Below are 26,733 nucleotides of genomic sequence, written 5' to 3'. Positions count from 1 at the left end.
GTAGTTTCCATTATCAAATAATAAGCTACTTTTTATTTATTTATCGCTTTTTGATTAAGATAGAGTTAAGGCCCAGTTTAGGATTGCTGTCACTGGTAAAAAAAGCTGCTTATGTTGTGCTTTGAAAATAATTAGTTGTAAAGTAAAGCAGTTTCATGTTTGGTAAATAATATTTTTAAAGTGATGTTAGTACAAGAAGGAGTGTCAAAACCGTTTGGTAAATTTTAATATAAAATTGTTGTAACTATGAATAATGACTAAAATAGACATGATGTTAAAAGTGTTATGTACTAATCATGTGATGGTAGTGATGGAGTGGAGGTGATGGTGGTGATGACGGTGGAGTTGGTGATTGTGGTAGTGGTGGTTGTGGGGATGGCGGTTGTGGAGGTGGTGGTGGTGGTGGTTGTGGTGTTGGTTGTGGAGGTGGTGGTGGATGTGGAGGTTTTGGAGGAGGAGGTGGTTGTGGTGGTAGTGCTGGGTGGGGGTGGTGGACGTGGAGGTGGTGGTGGTGGTGGAGGTGGTGGTGGTTGTGGAGGTAGTGGCGGAGGATGAGGAGGAGAAGGATGTGGAAGTGGAGGTGGTGTCATTTTTTAAAATGAATTATGGTATTTTGGGAATTAAAAAAATTCATTAAAGGTTCATCTCTGCTTCTTTTGAAAATAGCTTTGAAAAGCAATCCAGAGCCTGCTTTTAAAGCTGCTGTCAAAAGGTCACTGCTTTTAAAATAATCGGGATATTTTATTTTTACCATACACCTTAAACTGCTTAACTTTAAAGTGAAGCAGGTTTTTGGCCAAAAAAAAAAATCCCAAACAGGGCCTAGGAGGTTTGTGTTGGCATGACTTATGGACTATTGTCTTTCTTTCTTTACACACCAAGGATTTCCATTATAATTATATTTAATTTACTTTAATTCTCGATTTTCTACTGTAAATAGAAATATGAATTTATTATTTACTTATTATAGGAGCTCCCAGTCCTCTATCAAAAGGCTAAACCAACAAAGGAAAAAAAACAAAGGGAAACCAAGCCCAATTAACCCATGATGAATATTATTAAACTGTCATCTCCATTTCCTCAGTGTGAGCCCAACCCAATGAAAAATATAATAATAAACAAAAAATAGAAAGAAAAAAAACTGGAGGAGGAGGAGCTCTTGTATAATTGTATTAGTGATGGCCCAGCAGCATTAAATGGGAAAGAAGCCTAACAAGCAAACAATACTTGACTCAGTGGCTCTTATTCCTTGTCACATGGCGAAAACAGAGAGACTAGAAAGAAACACACAAACACAAATGGGACGGCGGAGAGTGAATCCAAGTGACTTGTTTTCCCAAGCCTCCGCCCCACACACTGTCTTCTCTCTTTATCTCATTTCCAATTCAGTTCCAGTCAGCCAGTCAGTGTTTGTTTTCTTCCAATCAAAGTCTTCTTCTCTTCTTCATATATAAACTTTCAACCCCCAAATCCAAACCTACCATTTCTCATTGCAGCATTTTTGGTACCAACTTAACTTCCCCTGTTCCAGCAGAACATAGAGAGAGAGAGAGAGAGAGAGAGAGAGAGAGAGAGAGAGAGAGTTTTAAGGATGTCTGATTGGGGCCCGGTGTTCGTGGCAGTGGTTCTGTTTGTGCTGTTGTCTCCAGGTCTGCTTTTCCAGTTGCCTGGGCGCCATGGCTGCGTGGAGTTTGGGGGCTTTCAAACAAGTGGTGCAGCCATCATGGTTCACTCCCTCCTCTACTTTGCTCTCATTTGCGTCTTCTTGTTGGCCATCAAGGTCCATTTTTACCTTGGTTAACTCTTTACCAGCTCCTCTGTTTTTGTGGTGAAAATGGGACACCAAGGAAACAAGAAGAAAATGTGACCAACTTTGTTTTGACCAGAACAGAGTCCGAGGAATAATTATTCTGTTTGGCTTCCATTGTAAGTTGTTAATTACAGTTAATGTCGTGTTCGTGTAATAATATCTAAGTGAGGCTTTGATCAATTGAAAAATTTGTGTTCTTTGTGCCATGTTTTCATTGGCTTGTCGTTACTGCTTAAGAGCTATAAACTTCTTGAACACCAAGTTATGTTCTTGCTGAATGAAATTAGATTTACTGGTTTTAGGTTGTGAAATTAAACTAGTGGTAACGTCTTGGATGACTGTAGTTTGGATCACTGGATATGCCTATTTCATTGCTGATTGGCTTAGCTCACTCATGGATAAAGCAGCAGCCTCCAATGAGAGTGGAGGTGGTCCATGTATTATTGTAAATCTTAAGATTTCGGAAAAAAAAAAAAACACACACACACACACATATATATAGCGCTTTCATTAAGGTATCCCTCAAATAAACTTATTTGAGGGACATCCTTGTAGGGTCTATTCCGAATTGTATTTCACTAATCCAAACGGTCTATTTTCAAAGATCATCCCTATAAAAAAATACATTTAATCCGATATCATTTGACCACTCAATTAAATTATATAATTCCCTTTTATTGAGGAATTTATCAAATAATTTTAGGGAGCTTCACTAATATACCCAAAATAAGGGCTGAAATTATTTAAAAAAAATTCACATGGAATGCACTTTAGAAACACACCCAAAACTCATTTACTACATAAAAAAAAATTAGTGTTTTAAGTTCTTATAAATTACATGACTGCCATTGATCAACTTAAAAAAGAAGCCCAACACAAAAAACTTAAATAGCACTCAAAACAAACCCAACCCAATTTTATAAAAAAAAAAACCCAAACAATTCATTACAAACAAAACGTCTTGGAAACAGTAGCTTCATTAACGTGTCATGTTAATTAATGACTGTAATGTTCCACACCTTTACTGTCATGTTGATTAATTGTTGTAATGTTCCACACTAAAGGGTGCTTAATTCTCTTTCATTAATTACTTCAGATTTTCTAAGTCACAGAGTTTGTCAGGTCGCAATATAATCAACTTAAATCACACAAACCCACTATGCAATGCATTTCCTTCCAATTTCTTGTGTCAAAATAATAGATGATTGACTAAATAAACTTCTTCTAAAGTTCCATTAAAAATTTCCATGTATTTATCATAATTTCTGTGGTTTTTTTCCAATTTTTATCGATATCGATATTTTCCCGATATTTTCATCTATATTTCCGTGTCTTTGAATCACTGATTTTTCCGAAACTATCGATATTTAAGACCTTGATTTGAACCTTGGATAATGTTTGCATAAAGTCCTTTAATTGCTTGTCTTTTGCGTTTGGCTTCAAACATTCGGGATATGGAATTGGGGCCTCATAAACATGCTCAGAAACCTGTTTTTGGACAATTTATAGATTTGCCAGGTTATTTTTTCTGCAATTTTGGCAGGTTCTGCTGCTGCAAAATTTTCTGCATTATCCTCCACTACCAGTTGCTCCTTTTCAATGCTATTTTCACGATTATCATAACTTTTTCCACAACGTAAAGTCCGAAGAACGTTGCAATCTTCACGTCCTTTTGGATTAGGCACTGTTTGACAAGGAAATTTGCCCGTTTCTATGTCTGAAATATGTGCAGCTAGCTGTCCATATTGTTGCTCCAAACTTTTAATTGATGCTTCAACATTTTGAAATCTTTGATTGTTGCCCTCGATGAATGATTGTGTTGTTGCTGCCAATTTAGCAAGTTGATCATCCAGAGGTGGTTTGGAGGGAACAAAAGGTTTTTGTGCATGCTGGAAAGGTTTTGCATTATTCTAATTATCACCCCATTTGAAATTAGGGTGATCCCTCCATCCTGGATTGTAATGATTGGCATATGCATCATTCCTAGGCTTTTGATAGCTGTTCATCATATTGACATGTTGTTCAAAAAGCTTTGGGTAGGATTATTTATATGGGCAACCCATTATATCGTGTGTAGCAATGCTGCAGATAGTGCAAATTGTTGTTGTAGGTGGTTCCTGTGTAGAACTTGCTATTTGTTGTAGAAGAATATCAAATTTAGCGTCAATTTTCTTCTCCATTTTTTCCATTTGTGTAAACATGTTGGGAGAACCTACTAATAACTCAAAAATGCCCATTTTCTGTGAATGTTCTGCTGCCCATTGTTGAGATTTTGTAGCCATCATATCAAACAGTTCAAATGCCTCTATTGCAGATTTATTTGACAACGATCCTCCAGCTGATGCATTCACATGGCTTTTAGATGTAGGATTAAGCCCATCAAAGAAAATATTCATTTGTGTATCTGCATCAATATTAACATGTGGACACTTTATGTACATCTCTGTATATCTCTCCCATGCTTCATGAAACTCTTTATTAGGCTTCTGTGTGAATGTCAAAATCTCCCTCTTGTAATTCAATGTCTTGGATGCTGGATAATATTTGTTCAGGAATTTTGTGTGTAACTGCTGCCAAGTAGTAATGCTATTAGTTGGTAGAGTGAATAACTAAGTTTCTGCCATGTCTTCAAAGTGAAAGGGAAAAGACGTAACTTGATAGCTTCAGCAGAAAAACCCCTAATCAAAATATTTTTGCAACCACAATAAATTTTGCAATATTATGTTTGCATCTTCATTAGGCAGCCCGGAATGTTGTAAAATCTCAAGCATGTGGTGCTTGATCTGAACGAATCACCCTATTCTTGTTCGGGATACGCAATGCAATTGGGGACATCAGTGGCACGGGCTGCCAATGACTCTTTGAGTGGTCTGCCTGCTGCAGTAATTCTAACGCCGTTTTAACCTCGTTGTCCACAAAATCTGCAAACAAATCCTATAGAAATGTGTCCTTCAGTGAAAAATCAGATGCTGGAAACTATTCTCTGCGCTCTTTTCGTGATATCCGCTCAGGCTCTGGGTCAAACGGAACACACTGTGCAAGTTGTAATTTGGTGTTGACCATGCGGAGATTTCAGCAATCTGAGGGAAAAAAAATTAAAAAAATAAAACGATTTTTTTTTCCCCAACAAAAATAAACGAAGAATATGATAAAAACAAATTAGTTAAAACAATCCCCGACAACGGCGCCAATTTCTTGATAGAATTTTTAGTACCTGTGCAAACAGGGTTAAAATCACATAAAATACTTGCATGAGCATCTATACTACTATAGCCTTGTATTCTTGCAAGTATTTTATGTGATTTTAACCCTGTTTGCACAGGTACTAAAAATCCTATCAATCCCTAAACAGAAATTCTGTGTGTGTGTGTATATATATATATTTCTTGGACCAAGTTCATCTTGCTGAGGTAAAAGCAACACTGTGATGAAAGAGAGTTAGAGAATCACCCAAGTCAATTACTTGAACACAATCAATTGCAGACAATCCGGAAATGTTGATGATGATCCATAACCAACCACTAGTTTTTCATAGAGTTGGATTGGATTGGATGGGCACAGCAAATTAATACAAATTCGAAAATGTAGGTTCAATATTGTTTCAATTAAAACAGAGTGTCCAATAGCCTACATCATGTGAATGTTGCAAAACTTGCAGAGTAACGATATTCTTCTCATCTCAAAGTTTCGGAAATTACCCATCTATCCACAAATATATAATACCAAATACTGATTTACATATCCCTAATTAGTAAATAAAGGCAAATATATAACACGTGTAAAAGATGTACTACATAATCATACTATCGTAGTATTTTATAATTTCTCATGTTTGGGTCAAAAGGTAGTTAGAATTGAGTGCTCTGAAACGGAGGGAGAGAGCAAAAGAAAAAAAAAATTAGGGGCCTGATTGGAACTCTGCAGGAATTTTGAGGGCTATAATTGGTTCTTTATTTGTTCAGTGAACACTGAAGAAGAAGAGACTTGTGAGTGAAGACAAGGAATTATTAAAAGTAAAGAATATGATTAACTTGTATATGATATTAGGGTGTCATAATCAAAAGGATTAAGGAGGAAGATCATATAGCACACCTGTTAAAAGGGTTTTGTTCATGACGTTGCTCCATTGCCATGTGTCTAATTAGCATCCTCCACAAGGCACCCACCTCAATCAATCTTTAAGAAATAAACAAAAGTTGGAAGAAAAAATTGAGGTCTTATATTAAGCATTTTGCTAAATATACATATATATATAAAGATAAGCTGGCAGAAGATTTCTTCTTCCACACTGATTCTCCTTCTTTTGAACATTCCTTTCTTCAGTTGCTCAATTACTCTTTGATTCTTTTCTTCCTTCCCTTTTAAAACAAGGGCACGCAGAAAATCTTGGTGACAGTCAAAACACAAACACAGAGAAGTAAACGAAAGAAGGAAGAAGAAGAAGATAACAATGGCGGATTGGGGGCCGGTAGTGATAGCAGTGGTGCTGTTCGTGCTGCTAAGTCCAGGGCTGTTGTTCCAGCTGCCTGGGAGGGGAAGAGTGGTGGAGTTCGGGAGCATGCATACCAGTGGGATTTCCATCCTCGTCCACACCATCATCTTCTTTGGCCTCCTCACCATCTTCCTCATCGCTGTTGGCGTTCACATCTACACTGGATGAGACCATATGCCTATTTAGCTACCGATTTGGTTTTAAGATTTGCTTTCCCATTTTCATTTTTTTAATGCTTGTTTGACAGGATTTTACTACTGCTTTGACTTGTTCAGATTGTTTTGTTTGTTTTCAACACTCTGGAATTCTAGTTTTTTAGAAGATGAAGCAATGAAACAAATAATGTTTAATCAATGGGATCATATTTTATGTTTATCAAAATAGAAATTGTGTTTTATAATTTATTGCTAGTTCGGCTAGAAAGCACTTTTGTTCATAAGTGTCCGTATACATATTATGTACAGCGTGGAAAAACAAAACACTTGTTTGTACCAAAATTAGCACAACTCAATTTCTACCATCAAATTCAGACCCAAAATAATAATAATAATAATAATTTTTTACCATCAATGGGCCGATTTTGTGGTTAGTCAATTAAAGCCCAATTTTCAAAAAAACCAGAAAAGAAATTCATGTCCAAAGGCCCAAAAGCCCATCAGACAGCACTGGATGTTAAAGAAACATTGGTCAACCAGAAAAGACAAGGAGTCATCGGATAAAGTATGTTCGATGAAGATTATAGAAATCAATTAATGTCTATAAAGCCAAATTAAATGGCTGTTAAAAACAAATAATGATTGAATCCTCCAAAATAACAAGTTTATTTCTTTTCTTAAAACTCATAAATTTAACAGATAATGTTAATTTATGAATTAAAAGGACAATCAAGGTTTCTGTCAATACGTAGTGTTTCATAATTGGTTTTGAAAAAGAAATTATTGGGTTAAATAAACAAAGATCAGAGGATTTGTTTATTTACAGATTTTTAGCTAATCCTAGAAGACCGTTGCTTTTATTTGGTTAAAGGCGCGAACATCCAATTTTGAACTCAAAGTTGACCTCGACAACTGATGGAAAGTCAAACGGCATAAGGAAGGCATGACAACCGCATTAAATGTGATTTGAACCGTGAAGATTAGTAGCACCAACTTGCTTAAACCAGCTAAATCACGAGAATTAAGAAAAAATCAGAAGCATGCTAAACTCACTAGAAGGGAAAAAACTGGTACTCAATCAGAATACTCCTTTGCCAAGCTTACAAAACCAAGGAACCAAAAAGGTTATAAACAACTGAAACAGATTTGATTCAAGGGACAACCAATCTCTCTCAAGAACAAACAACTTATTTGAACAAACTTCAAATACACTCAACTCAAATCCTCTCCTAATCTTAAGTTCCTAGTTGACAACTCCTCATTGGAATTCTCTTCTTTTTCCAAACACATATTTAATCTAATTTCCAGTTAACAACTCCTGATCGTAATTACATTGCTATTGTTTGCCTTAATGCTCTACCAACATAAGATCAACGAGTGCAACACCATCGTCACATTACCTAATCATTCATCTTCTCTTCCTAATAGAAAAGTAAAACACTAGTAATGACATGCCTAATGCATATAGAGAAAACGTTAGCATTGAGCCCAAACTAGCCTTTTTTAACCAACAAGCAACACATTGCAACTAAAATATAGCCTGCAAAAAATCTGAAGCATCGCAATGTTCTCCAGAAGCCCACAAACACTTTTGGCACGTACAACACTATTTGCCTCTTTCCCTCGTACTTAAGCTCAATTGACCCAATGGCCAATGAGATGTTCCAACTATTGTAGGGTAAAGAAGCCAATCAAATATAATTCAGTCAGACATGCTTGATATATGTAGACAGAGACCGCTCCAAATATCTTTAAAACACCTAGCATAGTTTGATGTCATCTACTTAATATTTTTTGACAATTTCCTACGCAATTTTATCCTCCATTTGGTACTCCACTTCACTCAACTGACTTTTTCACACAGTTGAACATCGCTGCACGCAGCTTTCCACTTGCCAAACAATCAATTTTTCTTTAAGTTACATCATCATCTTCAATTATTTAGGATGGTATGCAAAGTGTTCACGCTGGTGTTTTACGTCTAATTCTAATGCCGCCACCCCCCCGACATGACTTGTTTAGAGTTGTACTATTGCCTCTCTCTCTCTCTCTCTCTCTCTCTCACATCAAAAACGACATTTGACCAAAATAATTGGTTATCGGGACGACGATTTCTAGAGAATCAATCCCATGCCTTTTCATCCCCACCTGGATGGGTTGCTTTGCTGGCCCTGAAAGTGAAGCCATCCATATCCGTTCGTTTGAAATTAGAAACAAAAATGAAAAAAGGGCACGTTGAGAGCAGGACACTCAACAATTCCCATCCCTACCCCATAAGTCAATTACCAACCTATTCGTTGAAAAACCTAAAACCAAGACCTGTACCACAGTGTTTCTTTCGATAGGGGAAGGGAAATGAACAATAATTGGGACATTCGAAAAGATGATGAGCATCCATAATGAACTTCATAAACCATCTTCTTTAGATAAAATTTAGGGAGAAAGTGAGAAAATCCACCTCTAACCATACTGTCTATCCAACTCTTAAAAAGAAAGACCTCTAGAAGCTCCTAAATATGAGAGAGAAAGAACTCTCAATAGCCTCCCTATAATTAAATATTGCTTTACTTTAATGTTATTTTAAGTATTTATTTAATGCTATATTTTATTTTATTTTTAAAATTTCATATGAAGATGGAGCATTTATGCTACACTTAAAAAAGAAACAAATAATTTATGATCCGCTAAACTAGAGAGCAAGGTTGGAGGGAATTGAAATTTTATAAAGAGCTCCTAAAATAGTTTTATAATGTTTTTAGTCAAATTTCAACTACAAAAATAAGGAGCATGATTGTGGATGTTCTAAGAAAAAACATAACATAAAAAATTGTGCTTTCTCATTAATAACTTTTTTCTATCTTATCATAAAAATTACCCCACGAAAAATAAAATAACATCGTGACATAGACCTTACTCCATTTCTTATTTTGCTTAAGAAAAGCACAAATGAATAATGTAACCAGCTGAGCTATATAACTTTTACAAATTTGAGAACAAGAGATATGATATGTACGGAACAACAGCAAAATAGAAGTAAAAGAGGCTTAGCAAGCAACATCCCCTCCATCTCCTCGAAAGTAGGAATTCATTGGATGGAAGTACTTTAACATCATCCTTCAACAATTCACTATTAGAAGCCACTTCCACATATTCAGTAGAACATTAATAAACATTTTATCTACTGTTCATGCATCAACACTTCAAGAACCTCTCGATTAATTTCGGCTATACATCGCTATATGCAGCACACCCCTCACCCGGACATTTGTGCTGCTCCATCCTCCTTCAATGAACATTTCCACTCTCTTGAACCACCCTCCTCTTCTTCACAATAACTTCCATGCTGCAGCAATAGAAAATTTATACAGATGGTTATTAAACAATCTTCCCAGCATGATTACTTTACATTTTAAATGAAATTTCCAACTAGAAGTACCAACCAAGACAGCAAACAATAATACTTCCTGTGCATAAGGAACGGAAGGACAGATACCCCAAGTACACTATTAATCTTGTGGCAGGGGAAAATGCATCTGATTGACTAAGAGAAAGATCAGGGATGATGGCCCAGAAACAAATATATGTCAAATATATGTCAAACATGTGATTATAGGCCTTACCTTCCCAGCATCTTTCCTGGATTGACTTGATCAGAGAATATATCCCCAACTAATTATCCGCCATATATCACTTTCAATACCTAAGCATCATATCAACAAGCCAGAACTCTTAACGCTCATCTAATTGGAGCTACTTTCGATCCAAGCAGAGTTCGAACTTAATCTAATCTAAGAATTTGTTCTCTCAATCCACTCAAATGTCAAATCTCAAATGTCAAACCAGCACTTTTGGCATATATCCCAGTAGCATATTCAACAGAAGTGTTTATCTTCCTGAGCAGCCTCACACGGTAAAACAAAACCTTCCAGTTTGTTTCTGTTCTAGGAACTTCAAGATTGTAGGACTACCCAAATTAACAGATCAGAAATATAAAGGAAAAACTATCCTAGTTACACACAAAGGAAAAGGAACCCCACATCATGATACATAAGAAATTTGACAAATATTCAATCAAACATAAAACAAAGATGCCCAACTCATTTTTCTTCACTTTCAAGAGGAAAAACAAAATTTTGAAGTTTTTCGACAATGAGATTTTGCATATAAGATACATAATATGTGGTGGCAATCAAAGTGGAAATAAGGAAAAATAAAGAGGTGGCACGTTAAATGTGTGCAAATCATGGTACTTTGGCCAAGCACATCAATAATTATTGAATTTAGGGAAAGAAACAATTATAGAAAGTAATTGCAATTTCAAAATTCATTACATCGCAATTGCTTTATTTCTAATTTTGAGTCTGCTTCATGGCTACAACCCTACACAGATGAGAACCCCAAAGAATCCATCCAAAACCTCCACTATTACTGACTATTAGAAGCATCAAGAATACATGAAGAAAAAAAACAAAAACAAAATTGCTTCATCCTTACTTTTCCTTTGGAAAAATATCATAACAATACACAATTCCAATGAAGAAGTGCAGATACAAGGGCAAGGCCGAATACTAAAGTTTAATTTGGTGAGCCATATGCAACACATGGATCGGTGCTCTAAAAAATGTAAGGCTAAAGTTCTAGTTGGTGTTACTTACATGATGGCAAATATATTTGTTTAGTTCTTCTCAATCACGAGCTATTCTAATTCTGATCAAATTTAGTCGGTCGATACCAAATAAATGTTAACTGATTTGATTATAATTCCAAATATTACCACTTTCTGTTCTGACTAAAAAATTTAATCTTAAATACATGTTTTCCTGGTTCTTTTCAAGAAGCAAATGGAAACAAATGATCTAATCAATAAGAAAAACAGACAAACCTTTTAATACCAAGATTCCAGGCAGCAAAGAAAATCCATAAACCATGGAACCAGACACAGATTACTCCAGGTCCAGGAAAAGGACAAAACAAACATTAATTACTATCAATAAGCAGATAATTAAAAGCAAAAGCTATAATCTTTACCAGGAATCTCCTTTCGCGGTGATGACGGGGCCGACGCGTAACAAAGAATCGACTTTCCCAAAACAGAGAGGCTGGAGACGATGCCAGCCACGTAGAACACCATAACCAATCCGAGAACCCAAGGCATCAATATGAAACCAATGAAGAAAGTCACCGATCCACAGAGCATCAGAGCCATCGAAATCCCCAGCATCAGCGAGGCGAACCCCGCCGGCGAAATCTGCGTCGCCGCCGCCGGCGGCCGCCTCGACGAAGACGGCGAAGAGGAGGGCACCACCGGTGAGTGATTGGAAAACTGAATCGGCGTGGGAGGAGATCGGAGGAGGTTGAGAACCAGAGCCGATAGCTCGTAGAAAACCCTCGATTGCTGGTCTTGTTGGTCTTGCTGGTCTTGCCTTCGCATCATCTTTTTTTTGCCCGAGAAAATTAGGGTATTGAGGTCAACAATGTTTAAAACCTAAAATTCTTTGAGAGAAAATCGAAATTCCTGAATATTGCTAGAAACGAGGCAAATGGATAAAAGAAATTGGAGAAGTCTATCTACAGCGTTGGTGTGATTGGATTGGGCTCTTTTCTTCTTGACCTTGGTAATAATTAAAATACAAGTGGTGAGTTTTGAGAGGCCGAGGTTTGTTTGTTTGTTTGTTTGTTTATCAAGATCTCTGAGAGCCGATTTTCTCTTCTTTTCTTTTCTCTCTCTCGGAAATCCTCTGTTTGGTTCGTAGGAAAAGAAAAGACAGACGACGGGAATAAGAAAAGTCGGCTATAAATGGAAGCTCTTTGCGCGGTTTATCGGGAATTAAAATATACAAAAGCAAAAAACGAGATCGAAAGGAAGTTTGGATAGGAAGACACGTAAGCTGTGCGCATGTGGCACACGCGATGTGGATTGGAGTGGAAGTGCAGTCAGTGATGAGTGGGCGGGAACCAGATGACGTGGGACCTTATCTTCTCCCACAAACAACCGCCTCCAAATATTATTATTCTTTTTTGGTAAATAAAAAATATATATATTCTTCTTCTTTTTTTTGTCAAGAATATTATTCTTTACTTCTTCCTTTTTTCTTTTTTCTTTTTTAAAAAGAAAATTTATATTCGGCGCAAAAGTAAAATATTTTTTATAATTAATTTACAGGAAAAACCCTAAAAATTGATAGAATTTGTGAAAATGCATAAGGTCGGTCAAATTGTTTTTAGCTGGATGATGCTTAATTAGGAGACATTTATAATTACATACTAATTAATACATAAATAGTGTTGTAAAATTGTGACAAACAAATAATCTGTTTTTTATGAGGTGTGAGTTTGCTGAAATTATCGAGAAATTAATTGTTTTACTCATTGTTAGGCAAGCTAATGAAATTAGGATTCTGAGGTAATTCACCAATAATTGGAGAAATCTTTTAATCAAAACGTGTTAGATTTGGTTGTATGCAAGGTGGTTGGAGACAGATATAATTGAGTTGATCCCGATACGTGGCATTTGCAGGCCCTGCAAATATTGAATATTTAAAAGTTAATGGTCGCCGACGATGCCATGTCGTGATTCATTATTTTAGCTTATCCCAAGAGAGGGTAGCATAGTAGAAGAATATAAAAAATAATTAGACTTGTCATGCTCGAATAGGTTATAAAACACATGTTCTTGAATATCTTCTGATGGGAAGATTGGTTAGCCCAATTGGAGTGGGAGAAATGGTTGTATGGTATTGAAACACGTAGACATAGTTATAATTTAGATAGATGACGGAGTTAAGATTTCTCGTTTTTAGGATGTAGTGTTTATATTCACTTATATCATGTAGATGAGTTATACCATATGATCATATTTCGGTAATTACTCATAGCATCGATGTTAATTTTGACATCTAATTATGACTTCTTACTCAGTGACAAACTTACAAAGGCGTAAGAAGGTGCAGATGCACTTCCCTTCTCCGGAGAAAATGTTGCAGGAAGAGGCCAGAGACTGACCTAGCAAGGTACTAACTTGGGCTAAGCCTAGGTTGTAAGGACCTAAACCAAAATATCTAAAAATTAAGATTTCTTTATTATAGCCAAAAGACGATTTTGCCCTCGCATATTTTAATGGAGGAAAATTTGACTTTTTAATCGTAAAAGAATTTGGGAATTTCGTTTGCGCCGTTGCGTAGAGCACGGCGACACGAGTCCGTGGACACGGAGTAGACCCGAATCGGAGTTCTAACGAAGAAAATACGATCAAAACATTGCGAAGGGCAAAACAGTAATTTGGCAAAGTCAGATTTTTATCTCTCCCTCTCCCTTCTCTCTCCTCAGTTCTCTCTCCTCTCTCTCTCTCCTCCCCGAGCGCAGCGCAGCGCCCCATCCCCGTTCAGTTCGAGCTCGCCGCCACCACGGAGCACGACGACCGTCGCCACCGGTCCCTTTCGACTCACCGTGTCGCCGCCTTCCTCCCGTGACCAGTCGCCGGCCTTGGACCGCCGCGTATCGGCCGGAAACTGGCGATTTCTCGCCGGAATTCACCCAAACTTCAAGCCATTCGTTCTCCCTCATTTCGCCACCAAATCTTTCGAGTGAGGTATGGTTTTCCACCTATTTTGTGTGCTCTAACTGATGGTTGGCTGGGTTTAGATCGATTTCATCTCTAGGTTGCTTAATTTTCGAATTGAAAATCGGCCGAACTTCGGCCGCGCTGATCGGCCATTTCCGGCCACTTTTTTGGGGTTGTCCAAGAACAAAAGTGACTCCAAATGGGGTGTTTTACCTAGGGTAGGAGTTTGGAGTCTCGGTTCCAAGATTTTTCGACGGACCGTAATCGCTTTGGACACCCGATCTGCCCGCGCGTGTGGCGGCTCGTGGGCCAGGCTGGTGGCACGGCTCTGGCCAGTTTTGAGGTCCTCGTGTCGTCACGAGCGCGTGGGATTTCGCGGATCTCGATTCGGAGTCCGTTTAAGCCCCGAACGGATTTTTCATATCACGCGATCCGTGGGTGCAGTGTCGTGTAATCGTTGGATCGCGCTGAATTTTGGATATGTCGGTCTACGTGATTTCAGGATCACGTAGGATTCGACGGATTTCGAATCGGAGTCCCGGATACTCCGAAATCGCGAACCCTGGGTCTAGGGTTTGAGTTTTAAGCGATAACGCGATTTTGGCCAATCCGACCGTCCGATTCGGACCAAATTCGCAGAACTTGGTTCCCGCCGTGTGAGAAACCTTCAGGGATGATCAGATTGGCCATCGGAGATCGTGGACCCCGCGGGTCCCGGGTCGGCCGATCTGGCAGTCTATCGCTTAGTTGAGCATCGGACCTTCCAAAACTGGTCCAAGTGTCTAAAAGGGCTAATGTGGGCATAGGAGTAATTTGAATTGAAAAGCACGTATTCTAGGAGCCGGGGCAGGGTGTTTAAGTTAAATTCTTTTTATCCAGCAGTTTACTAATTTATTATTCTTGGTTAATCAGGCACCAGGAGTCCAGCTAACCCACAGGAGGGACCTTCGAAGGGTCCAGCTAGCTCGGACCAGGAGTGAGTGGACTTTTCTTTCTTAAAAAGATTCTATAATTGTATTTTCTATTTGATCTTGAATAAGTGTTATGGTATGAGTTTTATTATGAAAATATCTTTATTTATTTTTATAAAAATTAGCCAAGCAACATATTTGAGGTTTTTGAGCCAGAAATAGTAATTTAGCTCAGATTTACCAGAGTACAGAGGATATCAGATTTTATCAGAGACAGTTATTAGACCACCATGTACCCACCATATATTGGTGATTACCCAGAGTTGGACCGATATCTACGGACATCCAGTCCGATTTCAGTTAGTCAGTGCACTTGACTTTGCCTCACGAGTTCCGGGGACGCTCGGACCGTGAGTGCCAGGATTTGCGGCTCGGCAGACTTGGTGTCCCGAGACCTGCCAGGATTGCGGCTCGGCTGACTCGTGTCCCCGAGACCTGCCAGGATTGCGGATCAGGCTGACTACGGTCCCCTGTATCCTGCCTGAGCGACTCGAGTGACTTGGTGTCATCGAGGACCTACCTGCGGATCAGGCTGATCATAGTCCCCTGATTTCGCCAGTTTGCGGCTCGGGTAGCCTGTGTGACGCCCGAGACCTGCCAGGGAATTAACGGTTTTCAGGGGTACAATTAGGTGGCAGTTTTAAACAAATTTTAAGCTTTTAATGCAGTTATTGTGTCATTCATTTCTATCAGTACATTCGATACTCAAACATGTGTTATACTGATATATTTTGCTTAGTACGTGAATATTTACATAGTTATGTTTATTTATGTTTAATTGGATATCTTGAATTGATTATATTCAGATCATGGTTTTTTAAATCCTTATGTTTTTCAAACGGGGGTTATTATATTCTCAAATGTGTTTACGAACTTGATTTTTGGTCCACTCACAATTTTAACTTGTTTTTCGCCCCCAGGCCGTAGAAGAACGAAGGAAACCGCCCGGGCCATCATCCTAGCTCCCGACCCACCACCAAAGTGTAGGAGTTCGTTTGTAACTTTTCTGAATCCTGTAAATCTGTATAGAAATGCTCTGATATCTTGTTAAACATAAGAAGCTGAGGTTGAATTCTGTTTGTTGACTTAGTCTGGCAGTTGGTAGGTTTTTTTTTGAGACTGTTTGACAGGTGGAAGACTTTGGGTATGGTCAAAATACAGGGGGGACTCTGCCGAATTTTCGGCAGAAGTCGGGAGAAAAATGTTAAAAAGAAATTGAAAAAGGAAAGGGTAAGAAGGTCATTCGTGCCCGACATTCGCCAGGTGTCGGACATGCACAGGATTCGGCTCGGTTTCCAAAGCGGAAATTGGGTCGGGTCGTGTCATAGGTGACTTTTCTTGTCTTTCAACTCAAAATTAGATTTAGCCCACTTCTGCTAGCTAAGAGGTTAACTTGCAAATCTTTACAAAGGCAAAAGTGTAAACATAATAAAATTTTTCCCCCATTAGTGTGAAATTAATGTTAATTGATATTAGAAACAATCTTTTTCTTTTTGAAAGCATTAGAAACTTTACCTTGGACTAATTACATTATGCATCAATTCTGAGTTGATAAACATGTGATCAACTTTTTTTAGATTTTTTGGAAAAACATTCATATCACTAGCTTTCCTTTTCTTCATCCTATAGCTAAAAGAATTACTTCCATTACATTTTGTCATAGAGTTCCTATGAGAAAACTAGTCAAAGGCTTTTATTGTCATGAAATAGAGAAAACTATTATAATAATTTTGGTGTTCTTGCTTGTATGAATAATGAATTATCGATCAATGAGATTTAATGAATTAATTAGTTGATGACATGTTTGTCTTGTATATATTATTTTATAGGTTATACTTTTATAATGTTGCCCTTTTGCTCAAGCGCACGCCACCTGTTCGACAAAAGTCCTCTTTGAACCCTCATTTGCTGCACTGCTCTATGCTATTCGCTGTGCGCAACGTGACCTTTTTTTTTTTTTTTTTTTGGTTTTTTTTGTGGTGGTTTTAAAATCCTTTTCCAAAATGACGTCGTTTTGGACTAAAGGAAAAATAAAATAAAATAATTAACCGCACTATAGACGGAAAAGGAATTCCTTCAGTAATAGGGATATTTTGCTTTTTTTTTTTTCTTTTTTGTTGTTGGTCAAATGAAGAGACTTCGTTTATTTTTAAGAAAGAGTTCCTTACGTCACAACCACCAATTCTTTATAAAAGATCAGAAAATTCATAACTTGTTTTACATCCTCATTACCATGTCTGTGTTTTTCCTTTTTTAAAATTTTAAAATTTTATTTTGAGAGAACTCTAAGTCTCTTATAAAAATTGATTCATCAATAATAGTCTTGTAATTCAAACAGATTCATGATATGTCTTTTTTTTTTTTTTAATTTTTAATTATATAATTTTTTTAATAAAGCTTTTAGTCTTTCAAAATTGCACCTCCGCTAAAAACTTCTTGGGTCCACAAGTGTTCCTACCACAATACCACCTACCTACCAACTAGCACCGACTACTTAATTTATTATTCTCTAATTCAACAATTCATTAAAACTAATTGACTAATTAAACTCTAAAACCTAGATAGGAAGAATTAATATAAGAGATATTTAGTTATATACCCATTCTTAACATTAGTGATATAGATAAACCCTACACTATTTAATTTCTATAAACAAACCCAAAAAATAACAACTGGCCCTATTAAATTAAATTTGATTATTAAATTATTTTGATGCTCTATTGAGTGTTTTAGGTTTTTTTTTTTTTTTTTTTAATGAGGTTTTGGGATTGGGCTTGTTTTAAGAAAAATAATTTTGTAATTTATAAGAAGTTCGAAGCTTTTTTGTTATGTTATAAATAGGTTTTAAGTGTGTTTTAAAAGTCAATTTCATGTATAAAATTTTATTTTTAATTTAAATTCCTATGTTCGGTATAATAGTAAATCTCTCTTAATATAATTCCTATAAAGTTTTACCTTGAATGATGAATAATTAATTTGTAGTTTCAAATGAGAAGTTTGGTTATATTCCCGACATGATCCTCCTTCCCCGATTTCACGATCACGTTGGGCCCGCATAGATTGACAAATTTGTTCCATTGTCTTCTTCAAGGCATTGAAAAGTTATAGCTTTGATGTGAAACGTTTTTGTTGTGTCTCACGTGCTAATATTTAAACAATAATGGATTTTCATGCATCTTCTTGGATATGAATATATGCCACCTGTAAATGTATGCAATATTATGACATTGCAAGCTCGTCGTCTTGTAGCAGAGCTAGAAACCATGACATGAGACAATTTAGAGTTTTGAAGATTGAAGCAAAACCCAAACCATTCTTGACTCACATATATTCCTTGTTGTCTATATACAGAGAGAGAGAGAGAGAGAGAGAGAGAGATAGATAGAGAGAATCCCTCTACGCCTAATACATCACCATGTTTTTCTTGTAAGTCCAAGGAAATAAATATCAATTGGTGGTTCAAAATCTTGTTTCTTTATTTAAATCTCACAAGCAACAAATGCAATCAAGTGTCCCTTTCTCTTTTGCTTTCGAAATTAGACAACCCTCGTGATCTTCAACATTGAGGTAATGGGCCTCCACAACTAGAAGTATTGAGCTTCTTGGGCCGTTGGCCCGTGTTGTTTATAGCCTAGCTGATCTTGTTTAGCAAAATTCAAAGAGGCTAGAATGTGGGGTTATAATGAAGGGGTCTTTAATAGCTGTCAAATCTAATGTAGAGTTATTGCTGAACTGTTAGATTGAACCCGTCAACATAACCCCTCATTACAGAAGCTGGTTATTTGGCCATGCACAAGGCAACTTAGAAGAATGCCTACCTTACAATATTGTAGATAAGATGGCCAAGGGCCGCAAGGCATACATTACACACACCAAAATCATACAGAGTCTAATATTAGAAAGATATATTATTAATTCAAAAGCAAAGCTTGCGAAGCTAAAAGAAAGAAAGCACAGTTGCTTGAGAGCATGCACACACAACTCTTCAGGTCCAGAGTTATGGCATAAGTCCATACAATTACAATATGGTCCTTTTTTGGTCAAATTTAAAAAAAGAAAAAAAAGAAGAAGAAACATAAAGGAACATACTGTATCTTCTTATCAAAAGAAAATATGCATTACCATTCATGGCTGGCTGCTCTCCATACACACTTTCTATTATCATGGCAACCATCCTGCCATGTAATTACTCACGCTTGGACCTGCTGTGACCACTGATATTGGATCGTTCTGGTATCTGCAAAATTATTAACACATACATTTGATGAGAAAGATGACTCAATGAAAAGATTCATCCATGCGCTTTGAAATTACAGGTCTTGTTTAATATCAAGAATCCTTCCTAATTCCCCCACCAATTCAACTGTCATTATTTTGAAAGTAGGTTTTCTCTGATCAGCAGTTTTGGTTCCCATATCTACTAGGCCAGATGAATGGCTTCCTCATGTAATTTAGAGAGCTTATCATAAATCCATAACTAATACATACCCAATCTGTAACGTCGGCTCGCAGTCTAAGGGATGGAAGAAGCCATCGCCATGAGCTTGAGTTTGTTGCCGGCCGTACTCGTCAGCATTTGGATTCATTTGGAGTGAATTTACATGGTATCCCTCAAACAACTGCAAACCATAATAAAGTCACGTAGTCAACAACTATCTGAAATTTTTGCTAAGCATATATATGAACTGTTCTAGATATTCTAAAATATCTTAATCAGTAAAAGTAAGTATTATGAAATATAAAATCAAGGTGAAGCCTAACAGAATGGAAAACCAATTAATTTGGTCAGATGTCGTTTTTGGTGTGTGTGTGTGTGTGTGTGTGAGAGAGAGAGAGAGAGAGAGAGAGAGAGAGAAGCAATAGTACAACCCTAAACAAGTCATGTCGTTTTAGGGGAGGGGGCATTAGATTTAGAGGTAGAACAAAAGCATGAACACTTTGCATACCATCCTAAATAATTCAAGATTATGAAAAAAGTAAGTGCTGCACTTGGGAATTATAGTTTTCTATTCATAATCATTTAAAACTAGAATGGCTGGAAACATTGCCTACCCTTTGTTTCAGGGTCTTATTTGCTTCATTTAGCATGTGCTCCTGTGCGCCAATAAAAACCATTGAATAAATATACTGGAAAATTATACATTTTTCTTTTTTGGTGGAAATGGAAGTAAAATAAACTCAACACGAAATACATAACGATAGATGCGTCCTCATACGTACCTTTCGCTGAAGATCTGTGAGCTGATCCAGCATGCATTGGGTCTGTAAAGTAAGAATATACTAAGTTACAGATATATTGTTTTAAGTCATGCAGGTTTTACTTGGAGGAAATTTGGAAAATCAGATTAGTTTTTGATTCGCAGTCAGCTGAGAAGTATACTTGGAAAATCCAACCATGAGCATAAAATGCTAAAAACCCTTAAGCATGCAGGGAATTGTTGAGAATTACACACTAGATGTACAGTATACAAATGGTAAGGTGGTCAGGTTAGGTACCCGTGTCGATCTGATCTGCTTCAGAGACATATCCAGCTGCCTTTCAAGTGATTCAAGCTCTTTGCTGCTTAAAGGGCCAAGATCTTCTCCAAGAAGATTCCTAAGGTAGTAACAAGAAATGTCATATTTGGTAAAACCTAATTTTTAGCCTTTCAAACAATTTTGTATAACTGAAGACAGGAAGGACAATAACCTTTGGTTTCGTTGTAGGGCTTCATAACGTGCCTTGAGCTTCAAATACTCCTGCTGGCTACTCAATTCCTAGGATCAGAGCAGCAGTAAGATAAGATGTCTTCAGCTCAAGGACAAAGATTCGAATTCAAAATATTTCCCCATGAGACACAATAATATAAGATTTCTTGGTTTGATTATAAGAATAAGAATTGTTTGACATTTGAAGGAATAAAACTGAGAGGGAGTGATACCATCAACAAATTCTCTCCATAAGTTTAATTAAAACCCATTGTCATAATATTTTTCAGTTGTTTATTTATGTTTCCCATCAATATTCTTTATTATGTACAGTACTAAGCATAATTCCATTGCGACTAATTAAATAATAACACTGTATTACCAAGGCCTCCCTTGCAGATACATTTGTCTCTGGTGCTCCATAGTTGCACTTCTGGTACCTCTCAAGAGTTTTGAGCATGCTGTATAATAGTAACACAAAGAAACATGTAAAATCTTCCTTTGGAACTTAATTAATTACAAGGGCATACAAAATACCAAGTGTGAATGATGGATTAGGGAATAAAATACAGAGATATCACAAGCCTGGGAGAGTGAGATATGCATTAAACAAATAATTAAAACATATATAAAAGCAAACAAGTACGAAATACCTTGTCATTTTAATTTATTGTTTGCTGAATCCTGAATGAGATGAATATTTATGAGAGCCTATATCTTCATTATAAAACCTTTAAACCTTATATAATAAATAAATAAAATACTCTCCGGCTTAATTTTCAATTAATTTCATATCTCATAACTTTAAACATAAATCTATAAATAAATTTAAACAAATATTATAATTCAGTTGGTACGTACAGGATCTAAGATGGATTTACTTCACCATTATCTTAGATACAGTTAACCAAAAAACAAAAGCAAAGCCTGTTAGATTTTGCAATTTATATGAGATACAGAATATAAGAAAAGCAAAGATATATAATTTGGTAAAAATAGAGAGAGAGATTTTACTGAGATTAGATAGATCACTGGCAAAAAGCTCTTAAATTAAAAGTACTATACTTGAAAGCAAGTTATTCTTGACAAGAAGAAGTCAGATCACAAACAGTGAACAAGAAAACCCTAAAGTCATCTGAAGCAGATAGTACTAAATGTGATTGAAAAACATCTGCGTCTGTCTTTCAGAGAGAGAGACAGAGGGCTGGATTTAATCCAATGGAAAATGAAGGAAAACATGTATATTTAAAGGACCAAAATGAGGAACTGAAGAAACCGGGTAATTTAATCATTTGCTTTTTTGGCAATTTTAAAAATTGCTCGCCTCAAATATCCAGTCGAACAACAGAGATAAACCTGGGAGTCTGAATGCTTAATCGTACAAGACCCCGAGAAAAAGAAGAATAATTAAATAAAACAACAAAAGATTTGCAGGAGCAGAAGAGAATAAGAAGGAGGAAATCATAGTAAATTTTTGTAACCAAAAAAGGAGAGAAAATAAGGTAAAACAAAACCCTAGCTAATCAATTGAGCTAGGCTTTTAGAGAGAGAGAGAGAGAGAGAGAGAGAGAGAGAGAGAGAGAAAGAGAGAGAGAGAGAGAAGGAGAGATCCTGTGAATCGCAGAGTTGTTGGATCAAATTGCAGGTTAGTTCATCTGAAAGTATGAGCTCTGACTCCTCCTCCGGGAAGAAAGTGAAGTGAGAGCTGAAAATCGAAAAAGAGCCACCATGATGAAGAAGAAAAGGAAACCGAAAACCTGAGAATAATTAAGCTTGAAATGCTTTGGATCGACCAGATCGCTTTCATGATGGAAAAAATTGAGAGATAATTGAATGAAAGGAAGGGAGAGCAAATTAAGAGAGAAAAAGGGGAGGAAGGGCTTTGGGAAAACCAAAACGCACTTTCACACACAAAGAGAGAGAGAGAGAGAGAGAGAGAGAGAGAGAGAGAGAAGCTAGGTATAACTAGCAATTAAGAGTGTTAAGAAATGAAACAGTAGATGAGAGAGAGAGAGATCTATCTCTCTATATCTATGTATCTTCTTTTGATGGCGTTTTCATTTTTTCCAGTTGCAGATCTAACAGCAATGCCAACGCAGAAACACTCAACCTGCTAAAAACACCGAGACATTCACCAAAGCGGCAATAAAAATCAAAAAAGAAAAAGAAAAAACACCACGAAAATTCAAGAGAAGCACAAAAGCAAAACACAACAAAATCTTCACGAGGGAGCTTTGGCCAAAACGCTAGCTAGCAGATGACCACGACGAGAACTGAAAACAGCAAAAAACGGCCACCCAAGGCAACGCGTTGGAGATCTAAAAGAGCAGACAGCTTAACAGAAACAGATGATATATAGAAGAAAGAAACGAATTGATTAATTAATTAATGAATTAATTGATTTTCGTTTTATAAGAGAAGCAAAGGGAGAAACAAAAGCGCGGTGAAGAGAGAGATTGCCTGATTTGTATAAAATTGGAGCGTGGAAAAAAGCGGGTTTAGTTGTTTTGGTGAAAACAAAATAAATTTAAAAAAAAAAATACCTTGAGCTACTGCAAAACTCGTACAGCTTTCCTCTATTGGAGAAGATGATGAGAGCAACCTCAGCCTCACAAAGAACGGAAAGCTCGTAGGCTTTCTTCAAAAGCCCGTTCCTTCGCTTCGCAAAGGTCACCTGCCTGTTGATCTTGTTCTCAATCCTCTTCAGCTCCACTCTCCCCCTCCCCATCTCTCTCTCTCTCTCCAAAACTATTTAATTTTCTTCTTCTTCTTCTTCTTCTTTTTATTATTTATTTCCCTTCCTCACTATACCACAGCAAACAAGAACAAGAACAACCGAGGAAACAAAGCTACCTAACAACGAGGAAACAAAGCTAAGCTGCCTGCCTCTTTTATATATATTTTAATTTTTTTCTTTTCTATTTTTCTATTTTTCTGTTTCTGTTGCCTCAAGCCCTCTCTGATATTATTGTTTCCAGGTCCTTAAAACCATTACCAGGTTCTCTGGTTTTGCTTAGGGTTAACAGAGTGGCTAATTAAGCTAACAATGATAAAGACAGTCTAAGCAGAAGGAATCAAATTAAATAATAAATAGTACCAAGTGACAGGGAAAGATCTGATGTGTGGATCCGACGGTGCTAAGGAGAGGACTGTTGGGCACGTGAGGCGCAGGTGACTTCGACCAATAGGGGAAAAGCGAGCGAAATGGGAGAAAACCTTAAAATGGGAGGAGGAGTAGGAGGAGGAGGAGGAGGAGTTGATGATGGCTTTGGCTTGGCTGGCAACTGGCAATCAATGCAAAGGTCCCGAGGGATACTACGTGTCGAAAGATGAACCCAACAACGTCTGATATACACCTGACCATTTTCGGCCTCGGGCAATCATGTGACCTAACCTTAAGAAGGTGAGCCTTGGTATGTCCCCTCCTTTTACCTAAATACCCCTCCTTTTTGTCTCTACCCCCATTGGCTCATTCACCTTATTTGCCATTTTTATTAATTAAGAAAAATAATAAGCCATGCTAACGGGAATCTAGACGAGTGAAAAATGATATTAACTTGATTTTTTGTACTAAAAAAAAAACACCGTGGTAGTGTATTGTGTGTCTTAATTTTTCAGTTGCTAAAATTACTCCATTAATTTTGTACATCTTCTTTAAAGCTGCTGGTTTTTACTGGATTAAGTGGTAGGTTACAGCAACATCTAGAGATTCAATATTTCTAACCTCAAGTTAAACATGTTTTGATATGCTATAGTTTTTTTGTTCGCCTGTGTGTTTATATAAGTTGAAACCAATTAGTTCAAATTTACATCTGTTGTTTTCTTTTCAGCTTAGAAAGTGAAATAATCATTATTTTAAGAAATAAAACATGTTTACCCAAACTGCCTAGACATGCATGGAGTCGAAACATTGCTCCAAATAAAACGATGGTTCTACTTCGATTAGACCTTAAGATCTGGGTTTTCGAGTGTGTTGTGTGCTAATTAAAACATGGTTTAGTGATTCGAGGTTTGCCACTTACCAAATACAAGTGTGTCCTAAGAATATATAAAGACAAAGTAAACAGCGGAACGTTTAATTATTAATTATGGGGTAGACAAATTAATCCCTGCAAGGACATTTCCATGTGAAAAATCTTGTACAATTTTTAGAAACAGAAGTGAGAGGAAATTTTATACATAAAAGAAGGGATTTAAGGAGAGGACTTGTGGATCAAAGAAAGAAGGTGGCTGAAGCAAGGTTTTGCGTAAGGAGTGACGCAAAGTACACAATGATTTACAAGTAAAAGCAAAACCAGATGTTTAATGTCTAACCATATTCAACCCAACCAACTTTTTTCCCCATTAGTTATTTTTTGTTTTCTTTTCAGATTTCACTCTCAATTATTAAATCGGCATCACGGGAATATACCAATTCATGTTTTACGACCTCAATGTATAGGTATTGTCGCCAACTTAATCACCGTGTGAGCATTCAGTTGTTCGAGTTTTTTATTTTTATTTTTATAAGATGATAGCTTAAGTTATCTAGAAATTAAGTCTAAGAGAGCAAGTGATCATATATGTTGATAATGGAAAGTATATATTGGTAAGTTATCAGTGAAGAATTTGTTCAAATTAGGGAAGGCCAAACCAACCAATGTCGCATCATTCACGTCCTTGTCCGGTGCCGGCAAATTGTTGGATGTAGTTTTTTTTTCTTCTTAATTAATTACAAGAATTTCGTACATTTTAGTTACCTTAGCACATGCTATACAATATATCCATCACTGAAAAATATATAGAGATAAAGTATTAATTTAATTTTGCAATTCGTTAAAGAATAATTAAAAGGCAGTGAAACATTTTTGGAGTAATTACTTCCCCGAATAAGGTCCTGGATTTGAGTCCTAGCATCCGTGCTGTGTGTGTGAGTTTAATATGATATCGCCCATCTCAATAAGAAAGGTTCTCAAAAAGAAAAAGAAAAAAAGATAGCGAAATATTTTTGAATAAAGAAAAGTGCAAATTCACATGGCCCTAATTAATTAGTGGTCCATGGCATAAGTTTAAGTTGGTGTCCTACTAATTAATAATGGTGATCGACCCGTCACAAATCCAACTATTTATTTCTATCTTTTTCCAAAGCTCAGAAAATAAACAGTTTTATGATTTTGCAAAGCTATGGTGTTTTCATAATTATATTTGGTATTCTAATAGTCATCTCTTTTTGATAGTACTAAGAATTCGAGTCAGTCCACTATTTAATTTGGTGGCGGATTGCAAAGTAGGTTAGAATATGTATTGGTCCAGGTTTTCAGAAAAATTAAGTTTCAAAGAAATTCCCAATTGGTGTTTGAAAGTGCCACTCATAGAATTGAATAATAAGAATAAAGTTTCAACGTAAAACTCACGTAATTTTAACATTTTTATGTGTAAGTAAACAATCAGAATAATTCAAATTCTCATTTCAGAGATAACTAAACATGCCATAAATTTAAAAGAAATTCCAAATTGGTTATTGAAAAATGTTACTGATAAAATTGAATATAATAAGTTAATATGTCCTAATAACTCGAAATTATTGTATGAAACGAGTTGAGTTGTGTAATGTTTATTTAATTAGTCCAAATACATTTGAACGTTACATTATTGTAACATCCGTATAACAATGTATATAGTAACCTATTGGGGGGCTAGGGTTTGAACCTTGTCTTGGCTAATTGAGTTGTGAATTTCTCCTATGAGAACAAACCAATATTAGAAACTAAGATTAGAAACCAAAAAGGAAAATTCGTGTTTGGTCACACAGCAAAAAAGTAAAAAAATAAAAAAGAAGTAAATCTATATGAAACTAATAAGTTTGTTGTTCTTATCTTACAAATTTTAAGGTTGGAGCACAAAGTGTCTTTGTGCTTCCACTTTTTTCAGGTCAAACTCCATTAGATAACTGTACCTTTTTCGTGAACATATGGCCATCATGCATGTACTGAAAAAGTCGACTTGTAAATATGTGAAATTTTACAATTTTATATCTTTACATATTTGCAATGATGCATATATATCTTAATAATAAT

General features: G+C 36.5%; 4 protein-coding genes and 1 non-coding gene across 6 annotated transcripts; 3 read left to right on the top strand and 2 right to left on the bottom strand.

Annotated features, from left to right (window-relative positions):
• The first annotated feature begins 1,496 nt into the window (after positions 1-1,496).
• On the top strand, positions 1,497-1,899 carry LOC117629001. Its single transcript, XM_034361536.1, has one exon. It carries the CDS (start codon positions 1,592-1,594, stop codon positions 1,799-1,801), a length of 210 nt encoding a protein of 69 aa, XP_034217427.1. The 5' UTR covers positions 1,497-1,591; the 3' UTR covers positions 1,802-1,899.
• Positions 1,900-4,222: 2,323 nt separating this feature from the next.
• Positions 4,223-4,329, top strand: LOC117616882. Its single transcript, XR_004584226.1, has one exon. It is a non-coding gene; the product is annotated as a small nucleolar RNA R71 (small nucleolar RNA).
• A 1,755-nt stretch (positions 4,330-6,084) lies between these two features.
• Positions 6,085-6,656, top strand: LOC117628991. Its single transcript, XM_034361527.1, has one exon. The coding sequence runs from the start codon at positions 6,261-6,263 to the stop codon at positions 6,468-6,470; it is 210 nt and encodes a 69-aa protein (XP_034217418.1). The 5' UTR covers positions 6,085-6,260; the 3' UTR covers positions 6,471-6,656.
• Positions 6,657-9,342: 2,686 nt separating this feature from the next.
• Positions 9,343-12,283, bottom strand: LOC117628978. Its single transcript, XM_034361516.1, has 2 exons — positions 11,486-12,283; positions 9,343-9,800 (listed from the first exon to the last, which is right to left on the bottom strand). Exons 1-2 carry the CDS (start codon positions 11,889-11,891, stop codon positions 9,784-9,786), a joined length of 423 nt encoding a protein of 140 aa, XP_034217407.1. The 5' UTR covers positions 11,892-12,283; the 3' UTR covers positions 9,343-9,783.
• A 6,587-nt stretch (positions 12,284-18,870) lies between these two features.
• Positions 18,871-23,664, bottom strand: LOC117628951 (agamous-like MADS-box protein MADS4). Of its 2 annotated transcripts, XM_034361495.1 has the most exons (8): positions 23,221-23,664; positions 21,060-21,138; positions 20,679-20,746; positions 20,486-20,585; positions 20,210-20,251; positions 20,042-20,083; positions 19,478-19,608; positions 18,871-19,226 (listed from the first exon to the last, which is right to left on the bottom strand). In XM_034361495.1, exons 1-8 carry the CDS (start codon positions 23,403-23,405, stop codon positions 19,151-19,153), a joined length of 723 nt encoding a protein of 240 aa, XP_034217386.1. In that variant the 5' UTR covers positions 23,406-23,664; the 3' UTR covers positions 18,871-19,150. The 2 variants fall into 2 exon arrangements, with proteins under 2 accessions (XP_034217386.1, XP_034217392.1); XM_034361501.1 differs by lacking the exon at positions 20,042-20,083.
• Positions 23,665-26,733: the final 3,069 nt, after the last annotated feature.

Source organism: Prunus dulcis, chromosome 1 (assembly GCF_902201215.1).
Source record: "Prunus dulcis chromosome 1, ALMONDv2, whole genome shotgun sequence".
Lineage (NCBI taxonomy): Eukaryota > Viridiplantae > Streptophyta > Magnoliopsida > Rosales > Rosaceae > Prunus > Prunus dulcis.
Note: the sequence above shows the minus strand (reverse complement) of the source record. Positions and strands in the feature narration are given on the sequence as shown.